At 34.7% G+C, this 15,790-nt stretch overlaps 1 protein-coding gene across 3 annotated transcripts in view; it reads right to left on the reverse strand.

Moving 5' to 3' along the window:
* Positions 1–15,790, reverse strand: part of NCK1 (NCK adaptor protein 1) — a 92,570-nt gene that overhangs the window by 25,367 nt on the left and 51,413 nt on the right. For 2 of the 3 annotated variants that reach the window (XR_013828309.1, XM_079921272.1), the window contains exon 2: positions 4,553–4,796. Coding sequence is in view for 2 of the 3 variants with exons in the window: in XM_079921272.1 (XP_079777398.1) it covers positions 4,553–4,778 (226 nt within the window). In the remaining variant the exon portion in view is untranslated. Of the gene's footprint in view, positions 1–4,552; positions 5,027–15,790 lie in introns of those variants that run through there. The other variant, XM_079921273.1, reaches the window with a different exon arrangement.

Consider the following 15,790-nt stretch of genomic DNA (forward strand, 5'->3'; position numbering starts at 1 on the left):
TACAGAGTGTTGAGATATTTTTTTTAGCACCTACATTATCACAGCAGCTCCTACTAAGTCTTTCACTCATGTAAATTGCAGCCAAGACAAATTCTCAGCAACTTTTTCAATTCCTTTTAAAAACTTAATGTAGAATTTTACATTTATGTCTGTTTCTATTCATCTTGTTTCTCAGTTTTTAGCTTTCAAATAAATTTCTGAACTCAATGTACTAGTTATACTTCCATCATTAGGTCTTTACCTTAAGCATGTCATTTCCCTTCCATCTAAATCAGAGTAAACAAGTGTTCAATAGAATGAGGCCTAAGAAAGTATTACTGATTCTTGCGAATTCTTTAGGGAACTATAATTCTGTTATGTTCCTCCTTCTTCAAAACCAGTTTCTCCCTTATGGACTTTCCCCTGATTTCTATACCACATGTAAGACTGATCAGTTGTTTACCAGGACTAAAGACTTTCAGAGTCAGAAGGGACTTTTTCCAGGATCATCTGGTCTTGCCCAACTCTCGCCTTTACACATAAGGAACAGAAGATTAGGAAAGTTATATACCCTTGGCCACATGGCCTATAAGTGATATATCTGGGAGCAGAACAAAGGAATTCTAAATACATATAAATGATGTTCTTTCCAGTACAGGTTTTTATTTAATTTTTTTGTATTTTTATCTGTTCACTTGATTTATATGAAGATAAATTACTGCTTTTTATTATTCTCTGCTTTCTCTAAAACAATGTGCCCTTTTTGTTCTCAAGGGTATTCTGGCTACCACACAAGGAGCACATATATTGTTTCCTCTTACTTTTCAAGGCCATTCAGGGAAAAGGTTGGTGAACAGCTACAGAGCTAAATAAATATAAATTCTGCCTTACTGCAGGCAGTGAGGAAAGGAATATTTTGATTATAAATCTCAAATCCTGACTCTCAGTCTACACATGTATTTAAAAATAACTATCAACTTTCTAAGACTCTATAGATTTTATACTGTATTGATGGTATATATTAAATCACTGTATCAATGATATAACATATTCTTTTTATACCACTTCTAGTTGATTTATGGTCAACATCACTTAGATATCAAACTCAGATACGAAATATTAATAATAAATAACAACCACCAGCTACCTCCTCACCAGAATGTAAGTTCTGTGACAGTTAGTGTAACAACCACCACCTACCTCCTCATCAGAATGTAACTTCTGTGACAGTTAGTGTTAGTTTTTCATTCTATAATTTTTGTGTGGCTTGCAGTGGGTAGGCTCTCAATAAAAATGCTGATAAACGAATGAATAAGTAAGCTCTTTAAAAGGAAAACTAACCCCCCAAAATGGGTCTAAAATTTTAACAACTCCCCAAAAAGTAAACAAAAGAGATATATTCTAAAAGGATTTACTTGGCCACCAAAGTTAATTAAAGAAATGAATGAGTCTTAATATTACAACTTTTTTTTCAACAAAGTGCTTTTACTCCCTTTCCATTTTGCTCTTTGCCCCGAAATCTTTTGACAGGTTACTTTTTGTTTCCTTAGACTCCTTACACATAAGAGACTTCTACAACAATCCTTCTGTTCATTTTCCTAGAACCACCGAGCAATTGTTCAAAGAGACCAAATCAAGTTCACTATCATAAGAGTATAAAAAGGCTATCAGCAGATACACAGATGAGGTTCTTGTTAGTATTAGAATTACTTTATGACCTGAACTCAAAAACAATCTAAGAATTCACTATTTTCTGTCAATGTTTTCATATTCTTTGTATGCAGCTGCTCTCACAATTCATTTCAAAATATCAAGTCTCAAATTAACCAAAATAGCAATTTCTAGCAATCCGACATTAAGTCAAAACATTCTCTTTACTGATGCTTTTATTAAACATTATCTTCTACATCAGTCCTCTGAAATCTAAGCAAAAAGCACCAGAACAATATCATGTTACTTCAAATGTTGAGGATGAAGGAACTTGCTCACTTAAAGCCTTTTTCTCCTCCTGTTTTTAATATGTTTACAATTTATGTAATTCACTTCAAATGTCTATGCTAAGTTCAAAGAACTAACTGCATCAAACTCAAATCATTTATATCCTTTTCCTGTCTGTTATTTAAACATTGATATTAAAAATTTTTTAATTACTTATCAAGTCAAAGCTATTGATATTTGATGTATCACCAATCACTTAGCTTATGTTTCATAAACAATATAAAGCACCAGCCTATATAAACCCACCATGTTCTATCCATAGTTTTCCTTTAAATTCACAAAGTGAAAACTCTATTTCAAAAACTGCAAGAAACTACAGATTTAATAAACAGATTAACTTACTGAAAAAATCTTTAAAGACCTTTAACCAATCCATTCTGAAAAAAAAATCCCGTGTTCTCTTTCGTCAGTTTGTTAACACAGCTCAGGATAATTCTCGGTGAACTTCCTGGTTCTGCAACATTGAAACTCCCCACACCCAATCCATGTGACTTGGCCCACACCCAGGCAATAGAAAGGTTTGCTGAGGCTTCTCTCTTTCCAAAACACTTTTCCCCTGAACTCCAACAGAACCTATAAAACAAGTATATCATGATGGCCACAAATATGACCTTACTATTCATATTTATTTTGGAAGAAGCTTTAAAGCGTGTATTTTTTTTTCAACAGTTGAAAATATATTCATGTATTCATTCTTTCCTTTGTTCTCTCCTTTTCTTTCTTAACCTTCAAACAGTGTCTCCATCAGCACAATCAATCATTGTGAAAAAAATCCATTAGTTATATGGGACATTTAAGTTACCTACCAAAAAGGGATTCAGAAATTCTGAGAAAAGAAAGAAAGCTGTCCGATGCAAAAGCTGGATTTACATCATTATACAGTCTAACTATAGACCACTAGTCCTCTGGAATAGACAGCAATAACTGTAATATACTAATAAAATTTACAGTGATAGCCTAGAACTTAAATAGATATAGTCTTGCTGAAACTGTCTCAATAATATCAGAAAATAATATGGAAGGTTTCCCAGGAATATTAATAATAAAAACTGTATCTAATAAGGCTTTTAAAATTCATATGCAGTCATATCTAAAACTGGGGTGTTTTTCCTCTTTGCTCTATATTAGTTTTTTCACTATCTTTTGTTAATTACTGTCACATCTGCTATACCTCTCAGGATACCACTATCCTTTTTAAAAGGAACATAAAAGTTTATCTAGGTGTGGCCCTAGTCCTTTCTGTGCCTTCATCACTATGAGGCATACTTTCTTGATAGAAGTTACCTTAACTTTCCCTAATACACCTAATCAACATGCTTTAAATAAATGTCCAGTATTTACAAAATCACAAGTATTCCTGGTTGTAACTTTGGTCTCTTCAGCTATTCAAGGACAATCTCTTTCCAAATGTCTTTCATTCATATGAGAATTGTCTTCTATTTAAAAACTACTATTAAAAACTAATAATAATGGCCTTATTTGCAAAACCTTAAAATCTCAAAAAAAGGCAAACCTAGTTAAAGCAGTTAAGTATCATGGTGAAAATTCAGATTAGTAACTCCATTTATTAAATGACCTTTCTAATAGAATAATAGAATAACAATAATGCTGAATAAGAAATAAAAACTAATATAAAGCAGTTAGTCAATAATATTCCATATTCATCAATCATGCCACATTACTCTCAAACTATCTTTTTTCAAGGAGAAATTTTACTTCTTCTCCTACATATATACCAAAAACTATTAAGTAACAGCATGCTTGCCTGAATACCTGAGGGAAATTCTGTCCCTCCCAATTCCTTCCTGTCAGCCAAGGAGAATTAAGAGAGAGAGAGAGAGAGAGAGACAGCCTAGGCCTCATTTGCACGTATTTCCTTCCTATCACAGCTTGGCCAAGCCCAATGTGAAGTAGGTTCCCCTATCCCTGGCCCTAACGGAAGGCCAGTAAAAACAAACAAACTTTACAGTTAGGGGAAGAAAGAAGAGGAAAAAAAAGAAACAAAATAAGAAAGAGATAAGCTTTGTAGATGCTAATATACAGTAATGCACAATTTAAAACTCTTTTATCAAATATAAGAATAAAATGATAGTTTGTTTTTAAAAGCACAGTTCAAAATATAAGCCATTAGATGTAAAATGAAGCAATGAAGCAATCCTGTAAAATATGTTGCCTTGATGACAAGGAGGATATTCTGCATCTCACTCATTTTATCCCTATCTCAATTAGATGTAGAATCTGTCTAAATTCCAACAGGCACTCATGGTTCAAGGAGCCCCTGATAGAAGATCAGAGTTAAGTTCCACTGTCAGCATCACTCTGGCTTGACTCGTGAACTCTGGCCAGATCCACCAGCTAGATTTACAGAAACTGACCTTCACCGGTCTCCTTGAACACACCTGACTTGAATATCCCTGCTATGAGCCAAATTTACCTTGCCTAGCTGAAATCCCAGCCCTGGGATATTCTAGTTGATTCTGCCCACTGCTGCCAAAATTCAGTACAAACAGCCAAGCTCCAGCATTCATTTAAAAGAAAGTACTGTCATTCTTGTTTTAATACAAAAATAACTTACCTAACGTATCCTTTAGGTTTTTTACAATCGATGCTTTCCGAGCACTGTTTTTCCTTTCCACGTAGTTAGAAGGCACAAAACCCGTTTTATTCATGGAATTTCGAACTCGCCACCAGGACTTAGAATCATCCAGAAGCCACAATCTCTCATTCTTCTTGATGTCCAGCTCTTGTTCTTGTTGGGCCACATAATCAAATTTGGCTACTACCACCACTTCTTCTGCCATTTTTCAGCAGCTTCTGCACTGTAACCACACAGAAAATATTTTACATAAGGTTTAACTAGTAGTAGTCTACATGCTTTTCCAAAGAAACACACCTAAGAACCAAAGAGCACTGAATGATTGAAAATAAAAATATGAAAAAAATTAAAATACCAGGCATATGCTAATCAATACAAAACTGATGTAGCTATATTAATAACTTAAGGCAAAACTATTACTAGTGATAAGGAAATTAACTACATCATGATAAAAGGGTTTTTTTTTTTTTTGGCTGTACGTGGCCCTCTCACTGTTGTGGGCTCTCCCGTTGCGGAGTGCAGGCTCAGCCGCCATGGCTCACAGGCCTAGCCACTCCGTGGCATGTGGGATCTTCCAGGACCAGGGCACGAACCTGTGTCCCCTGCATCAGCAGGCGGACTCTCAACCACTGCGCCATCAGGGAAGCCCATGATAAAAGGTTTTATTCAATATATATAACAGCTAAACTTATATGTACCTATTAATATAGCTCCAAAATAGAACCACAGGGAAAAATTGACAAAATCATCATCATAGAGAACTTTTAACATGTTTATCTCAGTAATAAATTAAGGAGACAAAATATTAGTAAGGCTAAAGAAGAACTGACATCATAACCGCTAAGTTTGATGTAATAAACATATACAAATATAACTTCCAAACAGAAGAATATAAACAGAACATATACAAAAATCAATCAAATGCTAGGCCATAAAAAAGTCTCTACATTTTTCATGTACTTGGCACCCTACAACCATATTCTGACAATTATAATAAAAAGACAGCTTTTCAAAAACCTTATATATTAATATTTAGAAACTTCTAAAAACTCATGAGTCAATGAAGAAATCATAATAGAATTTGGAAAATACTTAAAAGTAAAATTAAAGACTATATAGCTAACTTTGTGGGATGCACCAAAAGGAGTATATAAAAAGGAGATTTGTAAATAGTTACATCAGAAAAATAAAAGTTAAAAATAAATTAATGAACTGATCATCTGTCTTCAATTAGAAAAGAAGAACATAAAGAAAAGTAGATAAAAGGAAATAATACAAATAAAAGCAGAATTTAATGAAACAGAAAACAAAATATAGAAGAAAGGCTCAGCAAAACAAAAGGTAGTTCTTTGTCATGACTAAAAAATGGACAGAGTCTGGCAAGACTAATCAATGAAAAAAGGAAAAGAGCGCCCAGAAATAAACCCACATACCTATGGTCAATTAATCTTCAACAAAAGAGCAAGAAAATACAATGGAGAAAAGACAGTCTCTTCAGCAAGTGGTGTTGGGAAAGCTGGACAGCCACATGTAAATCAATGAAGTTAGAACACACCCTCACACCATACACAAAAATAAACTTAAAATGGCTTAAAGACTTAAATATAAGACATGACACCATAAAACTCTGAGAAGAGAATATACGCAAGACATTCTCTGACATAAATCGTACCAAGGCAACAGAAATAAAAGCAAATATAAACAAATAGGACCTAAACAAACTTAAAAGCTTTTGTACAGCAAAGGAAACCACAAACAAAATGAAAAGACAAACTATGGACTGGGAGAAAATATTTGCAAATGATGTGACCGACAAGGGCTTAATTTCCAAAATATACAACCAGCTCAAACAACTCAATAACAAAAAAACAAACAACCCAATCAAAAAATGGGCAGAAGACCTAAATAGACATTTCTCCGAAGAAGACATATAGATGGCCAACAGGCACATGAAAAAATGCTCAACACTGCTAACTATTAAAGGTATGCAAATCAAAGCTACAATGAGGTACCACCTCACACTGGTCAGAATGGCAATCATTAAAAAGTCTACAAATAACAAATGCTGGAAAGCATATGGGGAAAAGGAAACCCTCTTATACTGTTGGTGGGGATGTAAACTGGTGCAGCCACTATGAAAACCAGTATGGAGGTCCCTCAAAAAACTAAAAATAGAGTTGCCATATGATCCTGCAATTCCACTCCTGGGCATATATCCAGACAAAACTATAATTTGAAAAGATACATGTACCCCCACTCTTCATTGAAGCACTATTTACAATTGCCAAGACATGGAACAATCTAAATGTCCATCAACAGAGGAATGGATAAAGAAGATGTGGTATATATATACAATGGAGTACTACTCAGCCATAAAAAAATGAAATAATGCCATTTGCAGCAACATGGATGGACCTAGAGATTATCACAGTAAGTGAATTAAGTCAGAAAGAGAAAGACAAATACAATATATATGACACAAATGAACTTATCTACAAAACAAACTCACAGACACAGAGAACAGACTTTTGGTTGCCAAGGGCAGGGGCTGTGGGAGGGATGGACTGGAGTTTGGCATTAGCAGATGCAAACTATTATATATACCATGGATAAACAAGGTCTTACTGTATAGCACAGGGAACTGTATTCAATATCCTGTGATAAACCATAATGGACAAGAATATGAAAAAGAACATATATATATGTGTAACTGAATTACTTTGCTGTACAGCAGAAATTAACACATTGTAAATCAACTATACTTCAATAAATTTTTTTAAAAATGAAAAAAAGCACACCAAATTACCAGGAATAAAAGGGGAGTCATAATTATAGATGCTACAGACATTCAAAAGACATGGCAATATTAAAAGCTTCATCAATAAATCTGAGAAAAAGTAAAATGTACAAATTTACAGAAAAATTAAAATAACAAAAGTAATAAAATTGAATTAGTCATTAAGAAATCTTTCCATAATGAAAACACCAGGTCCAGATGGTTTCACAGGCAAGTTCTATTAAAATTCAAAGAACAAATAAATCCAACTTATGCAAACTCTTTTAGAACAAAGAAAGGAAATGTTACAAACCTAAGTCACTTCTGAACCTAGAATAGCTCTCTGCTTTCTTCAGAGAGACTATTTTACATAAAGAGCCATCCTGGTTTAGCAAGCAAAAAAAATCAGCTTCTGATTTTGGATATTGACTATCCAAAATACTGATTCTGTTTTCTCAATGATGAAGCAAGTTCTTCAATGTACTCAGGGAAATGCATTTTAATCTAGAATTCAACAAGCCCTCGCATTCAAGTGCAGATACTTTTACATCTACAAGGTAGATACTTTTGGGGGGTTATTGCAAGGTCTCAAAACCTACCATACAGACTTCTAAAATAATGACTCAAGTATATACAGCAGCAAAATTAATAATGTTAAAAAAAAAGAGGACGATGTGGTATTCAAGAAATGACGAACAGGGAGAAACCAGAAAAATTAATTTGTATTCTTGCAATTTTTCTGTTTGAAATTACTTGCAAATAAAAACTTACAACCAGAACTTCCCTGGTGGTCCAGTGGCTAAGACTGCACTCCCAATGCAGGGGGCCCAGGTTCCATGCCTGGTCAGGGAACTAGATTCCACATGCCTCAACTAAAAGTTCACATGCCACAACTAAAGATCACGCATGCCGCAACAAAAAACCGGCGTGCTACATTCAACTAAGACCAGGCGCAGCCAAATTGGAAAAAAAAAAAAAAAAAAGGTACAACCAAGTCTAAATAATAACTGGTGCATGATGTAAAAAATCACAAGTGATAGACTTTTTGAGACACTGAAAAGCAGAGAGATTTTGTCAGGGATACTTGGGCACCAACTGTGATTCCTTCCTGTGGGAACCTGTCTCCCCACCCCCTTACTAATCTAAAAAATTAATCTACAAAATTAATCTTAAAAAAAGAGTATAATGATAAGAGTTGGTTAAAAAAAAAACAACAATAAGAGTTGGTATAATAGTTGGTAGGTTGTATATCCAGCATTCATTTTCTCTTTTCCTAACAATATCCCAATTATCCTTATAGTTGCCACCTCATTATTATTATTTTAGCCATGCAACTTGGGGGAATGACTCTAGCTTCAAAGGTGTATTTGGGTTAATGAAAGCTTTCCCTCCATTTAGAATCACCTATGGAGCTTTTTAAAAAATACAGGAGCTTGGGGCCCCTACTTCAGAGATTCTAATCAGTGTGGATTGTCACTCAGGCATTACTATTTTTAAAAGCCATCCAAGTGATTCTAATGTACATGCAGGACTGAGAACTCATCTAAGCCAATCATGACAATCTCTTCCTTGCTAGTTTTGTCCATATTAACCCACTTAAGGCCAATGGGATGCAAGGAAAACTATGCTAGCAACTTCAGGGTAATGATGACTGGCTCTTGAGAAACGTAGTAAAAGACTGTCTTTGTATTTTGTCATGGACAGATGTGAGGCCTGCAGCCATCTTGTCACCAGCTGGAGAATGAAGCTGACAAACAAATGAAAGGAGAGCTTCTGGGAAATAGAGCCAGATCTGCTAAAGTAAGTACTAAAAACTGCCCCCTAAACCTCCAGTTCCTTGAACTAATGTGTTTCTTTATTACGTTAAGACAGTTTTAGTTGGGTTTTGTTCTTTTCAGCTGAAATTCCCACTATAGGCAAACATACCCTATCAGATATCAAAATGCACTAAAATATTAAAGCAATTTAAAAGAATACGATATTGGTATAGAATATCAAATAGACCAGTAGAATATAGATTAAGGTCCAGAAACAGATACACCTACATACAGGTGGCTTTAGAAGCCCTCTTCTCTAATATACTAGCTATGAGTTCTTCTAATTTAGGTCTTTTTGCAATAGATGGAGTACTTCAAACCACTTAACACAAAATGAATTTTTGTATATATTTTCCCCCTAAACATTTACAGTGGTCTCACCCAGGCCTAATTCACAAGTAAGTAATTTTTTTAAGTGACTTCTTTGTAAGTCTTTCCAAAGCAATCAACTTCGTTTTCACAAAAGCAATTTTCTTTCAGCACTATTTTTGTTAATTTATATAATATACAAGATTATAGTAAGAAGCACACCTGAAAGATACAATACCTCTAATTCTTGGTAAGCAGATTCAACTCAATTGGTGAGAGTAGAAATATGTCAAGGGTATCAGGTTATATGTTTCATAATGGAAATAAAGGGGTTTAGTCAGTTAATTAGGCAAGTCAGCGAACTTCTACTATGTGTCTTTAAATATGCAAAAATATGAGAATTTCATATCTAGCAGGGGTGACATTTCAAATCACTGGAGAAGAATGAGTTATTCAATAACTGATACTAGGACTACTAACTATCTATTTGGGAAAAAAGTGTCCTACCTCACACTATATACAAAAGTAAATTAGACAGACAACCTTGACTTCCAGGAAGACAGAGTAGTTGTACTTTTCTCTATTTCTCCAGCTAAGTAGAACTAAAAACCCTGGATATTACATACGAATCAAACAAAAGAAAACTCTGAAAGGTAAAGAGAAGGAAAATCAGCTGGGAAACTCTGGACCCAAGTAACAACATAGTGGTGAATCCCCTAGGTTTTCTTTTTGCCTGGTATATCCTAGACTTGAAGATTGGCAAGCTAAACACACCAACAGGCAGAGAAAAAAACAACAAAAACAACAAAACCCAGTGCTCTCCAGACAATGGATCAAAAAAGGGACAGCTTAGCAATACAGAAAACTTTTTAGACAATAAAAACTCTACTCCAGTCAAACACTGCAGAAAAAACGGGCCCCACCCATGCCAGCAAAGACCAAGAAGGAAACCTAGATTTTCTACCCTTGAGAGGCTATAATGGGGCACCACAACATCTCTGCCTGGTGGTGTAAGTAAAGACCAACTAAGGTGCCAGGACTTTTATTACCCATCAGCCAGACAATCGGCAAAGATGTAAAAGAAATCAAGGGCTTCCCTGGTGGCGTAGTGGTTGAGAGTCCGCCTGCCGATGCAGGGGACACGGGTTCGTGCCCCGGTCTGGGAAGATCCCACATGCCGCGGAGCGGCTGGGCCCGTGAGCCATGGCCGCTGAGCCTGCGCGTCCGGAGCCTGTGCTCCGCAACGGGAGAGGCCACAACAGTGAGAGGCCCGCGTACCGCAAAAAAAAAAAAAAAAAAAATCAGTAACACATTCAACCAACAGGATCTAACCAACATTTATATAATATTCCAATGAGCGACAGCAAAATATACATGCTTTTCAAGTGCCCCTGAACAAATAACAAGATAGACCATATCCTGGGCCATAAAATAAACCTTGACAAATTTAAAATAACTGAAATTATAAAATGTATTCTCTGACTACAACAGGATCAAACTAGAAATCAACAATAGAAAGATAACAGAAAAACCTCCAAATATTTGGAACATACTTCTAAATAATCCATGGGTCAAAGAAGTCTCAAGGAAAGTTCATTTACACTGAAATGAAAATGAAAATAAAATCCATCCAAATTTGTGACATAAGATCAACCTGCAAAAAGCAACTGTATTTCTATATACTAGAAATGAACACATGGACACCAAAATTAAAAGTAATACCATTTATAATAAAAGGAAAAAAATGAAAGAAGTGCTAATCTAACAAAACATCAAGAGGACTATATGTTGAAAACTACAAATGCAGATGAAAGAAATCAAAGAAGATCTAAATAATAGTGTTTATGGAATGGAAGATTCAACACAGTAAAGGTGTCAATTTTTTCCAAACTGATATACAGGTGATGTAATTCTTATTAAAATCCCAGCAAAAACTTTTGTATATATAGAATTATTATTCTATAATTTTTATGGAAAGGCAAAATAACTAGAATAGCAAAAACAATTTTTAAAAGTTAGAATAAAGTGGGGAAATACTTACTATGTAGCTACAGTAAGCCAAGACTTACTGTATTTGCAAAGGGATACACACATATATCAATGGAACAGAACAGAAAACCCAGAAATAGAGCCACACAAATATGCCCAACTGAATTTTGACAAAGGTGCAAAAAATAATTCAATGGAGGAAAACAGCTTTGTCAACAAATGTTGCAAGAGCTAATGGAGACCAAAATTGGCAAACAAAAAAAATATACATTAACCTAAACTCACACCTTATACAAATACTAACTCAAATTGGATGACAATCTTAAATATAAAACTTGAAACTTTTAGAATAATATATGGAATAAAACCTTCAGACCACAGAGCTAGGCAGAGTTCTTAAACTTGACACTGAAAGTAAGATCCATAAAAGGAAAAACTCAACAGTAGAAAAACAACTCCAATTAGAAAACAAGCAAAAGACATAAAGAGACATTAACTGAAGAAGATGTATAGATGGCAAACATGCACATGAAAAGATGCTCATCATCATTAGCTACTGAGAAAATGCAAATTAAAACCACACTGAGACATCACTACACACCTATCAGAATGGCTAAAACAGAAGAGTAACAATACCAAATATTGACAAGGATATGTTGAAACTGAATCACCCGTACTTTGCTGATGAGAATTTTAAATGGTACAGACCCCTGGAAAACAGTTTGGCAGTTTCTTGTAAAACTAAACATGCAACCACCATACAAGTGAGCAGTTGTATTCTTGGGCTTTTATCCCAGAGACATGAAGATTTATATTCATGCAAAAACTTTTACATGAATGTTTACAGCAACTTCATTTGTGAAGTCAAAAAATGTAAACCACCCAGATGTCCTTCAACAGGCAAATGGTTAAACAAACTGTGGTATACCCATACCATGGAACACTACTTAGCAATAAAAAGAAAAAAATTATCGATACATGCAATAACCTGGATGTATCTCCAGGGAATTATGCTGAATTGGGTGGGGGGAGCCAATCCCAAAGGTTACACACTATATAATTCCATTTATCTGACATTCTTGAAATGATAAAATTATAGAAATGGTGAGCAGATTTAATGCCTTCCTGGGGTTATGGACAGGGTGGGAGTGGGAAGGAAATGCGTGGTTATAAAAGGGCAGCAAGAGGGATTCTTGTGGTAATGGAAATGTTCTGTATCTTGACTATCAATATTAATACCCTGTTATACTGTACTAGACTTCTGCCCTATGTTACCATAGTACTTCATCATTATACAAGTATCACACTTTCCTCAACTATACCTTACTGATGGACAGTGGGTTGTTTCCTGTCTTCTGGTATTAAATAGTGCTGCAATAGTGCTCATATACATGTCACTTTGTTTTCCTGTTTTCTGTGCCTCTGGGTTCAAGTCATAGAAGAATGCTGAGATGAAGCTTAAGGTTTATATAATTTTGTGAATACTGCCAAATTTCCTATCTATTGGCTCTTTATCTTTTTGTATTCTCAACAATATATGAGAGTGATTATTTCCTCACAGCCTTGCCAAGAAACTATGTAGTCAATATTTTGGATTTTTGCCAATTAGATAAATACTACTTCAGAGCAGTTTTTATTTGTGTTTCTCTATTACAGTGAGATTGAGCACCTTTCCCAAAATTTAAAGGACATTTGCATTTGTTTTTCTGTGTGGACTACTTGTTTCTATCTTTTGACCATTTTCCTATGGTGTGGCTTCTTTCAGTTTTTAGAAGCTCTCTGTATAGTAGGAATATATGCCCTTTGTCTTTGGTATAAATTTTTCCATTTTGTCATTATCTTTTTAATTTGGTTATCGTACTTTTTGAGAAGAAAATTTTTGAAGAACAGCTCAAAATTGTAAATGCACATTTCTTTGAACCAGCAATCTACATACTATGGGCAAAAATGATTCAAGTACCCAAAGTCATTTATGTAAAAATGTTTGCTGCAGCACTGCTTATGTGAAAAATCAGGAGTGAAATGTACACCAAGAGTGCCTAATTATAAATACTGGTATGGTAAAATGTCCAAGAAATATTAAGCAAAAAATACAAATTCAAAACAATATGCTTATTATGATTGTATTTTGAAAACATCCTACTACATATGCTTATATATGCATTAAAAAGTTCAGGGAGGATACACATCAAATTGCACGGTGGTAGCCTCACTGAGTGGTAAGACTGGTAAGACTTTCATTCCCTACTCCATAGATATGTGTGGTTTGAATATTTTTCAATAGGTACGTATTACTTGATTTTTTTAAATGTACTATAAAAAGAGAAAAACAACTGAAAGCTAGCTAATAGGAACTGGTATCCAGAACACAAAGTATGGGTGAGGAAACATGGGGCATGTAAGAGAAAAAAAGAAATGTAAGAGTAGTAAGTTGTCATAGAACTAAAAAAGCTTTACAGTAGAATTACACAGAATTTAAACAATTGGAATCTAAAACGAAAACAAAAAACAAACAAAAGAAAACCCACTTATAATTCAGCTTTCCTTTGATGACCATTTTCCTCAGTTAAGTACCAGATAAAAGAGCTAACCTTAGAGTTCAGATAGTAGGGAAAACTATGCATCTTTAAAAACAAGTAACAAAGTAAACTAACATGTTAACACTACAAGAGGGACAACAATTGAGGCCAACTGAGAAAACAAAGTAAATGCTTCCCATCTCATGCTTACCCTGAAACAGATGCTCAGAGTAGAATTACAGGTAGTAACATTTGCACTATTGTAATAGCCATTTCTCTCTTGCTCTCTTTTGGTTAGAGACTAAAAGTTTAGTTCAAAAAACAGAAATTAAATATGAAGTGACTCCATTGCACTTTGATTCAGCCCAGAGGCCTGGCTGTAAAGGTTGTCAATTAATATTCCACATTCTCCTACAAAAGCTTCAGCTCCATGTTTGCAACTACACTAACAATATTTGCACTGGGATGACCTTGGCCCCACTCTTCTTCCAGGAACTGGATTCTTTTCCTTTTGTCTCTCTGTCCTTGTACCTAGCACCTGAACCCAGGAGCCTCATCAACCAGTGTCCATTTCCTCCCTGACATCAAGTGTTGGATTTCCTTTATAAAATCTGAACTACCTATTTTGATCCTCACTGACTACCTGCCCTCCTCTGATACTATGAACATCATGGACCTCGGATTTGACATCAGTCCCACTTTATAGTACTCACATCCTGCTTGCCTTTTTCTCCTGGGCTTATTTCATGATCTCAGTTTGTTTTTCAAATTCACTTCCAATCTCATTCCCAAACTGGACCTAGACACTATCGCTGATCATACTTCTGGCCTTTTCTGATCTGGTTACCACAAGAACAGAACCAAGTTGGAATTAAAGAACTCAATCATTTCAACATGTCACTAAAGACAGACAACATGAAATTTACTGTTCTTGGGATCTTCATAAATTACACCATTCTTTCTTATTGGAAAGGGATCAACAGACTAAGTTGGAGAACACCTACTGGCTTAAGATGAGAGGTTTTTACACCGTCACAAAGGCTGAGAGTTGCTAAAAATATGTAACTCTATACCAAGGAACATTTACTAAATGTCTGTAATTCAGGTATATCCTAGCATTTCCCTCACAACAATCATTTAAAGTATTATCCTCACTTTACAAGTATAATACAGATACTAAGAAGTTAAATGGCTCTTCAACCTTGGAAAATAAGTGGTTGAAGCTGGGAGTCAAATGCATGTTCTTTTCACTCCCCCCAGAGTTCATGTATTTTTGATTACTGCTGACTATTAAGGAACAGAAGAGGAATACACAAGTTATAAATACATGGAAACCAATTACCTAGTAAATCAGCAATTCTCAAAACTATTTGGTTTCAAAACCCCTTTACATACTTAAAAACTGAAGAGCTTTTTTGTTTAGGTTGGGTCTATCTATCAATATTTACCATATTAGGAATTAAAAGTGAGAAAATGTTAGGATATTTTCAATTCAATTAAATATAATCACATTTAATCCAATACACTTTAACATATTTTTATGAAAATTATATTTTCTAAAACAAAACATTAATGAAAAGAATAGAATTATTTTACATTTTTGCAAATCTTTCTAATGTCTGACTTAATAGAAGACAGGTGGATTCGCATATCTGTTTCTGCATTTAATGTATTACAACATCATTTTGGCTGAAAAGAAAACCTGGTCTCACACAAATGTATGGTTGGAAAAGGGGAAGAGTATTTTAAGAGTCTTTTCAGATAACTGTGGATTCTTTTTTGGTACTACACCAAAACTTGACAAGCA

The sequence above is a fragment of the Stenella coeruleoalba genome, assembly GCF_951394435.1.
Source record: "Stenella coeruleoalba genome assembly, chromosome: 5".
NCBI classification, from domain to species: Eukaryota; Metazoa; Chordata; class Mammalia; order Artiodactyla; family Delphinidae; genus Stenella; species Stenella coeruleoalba.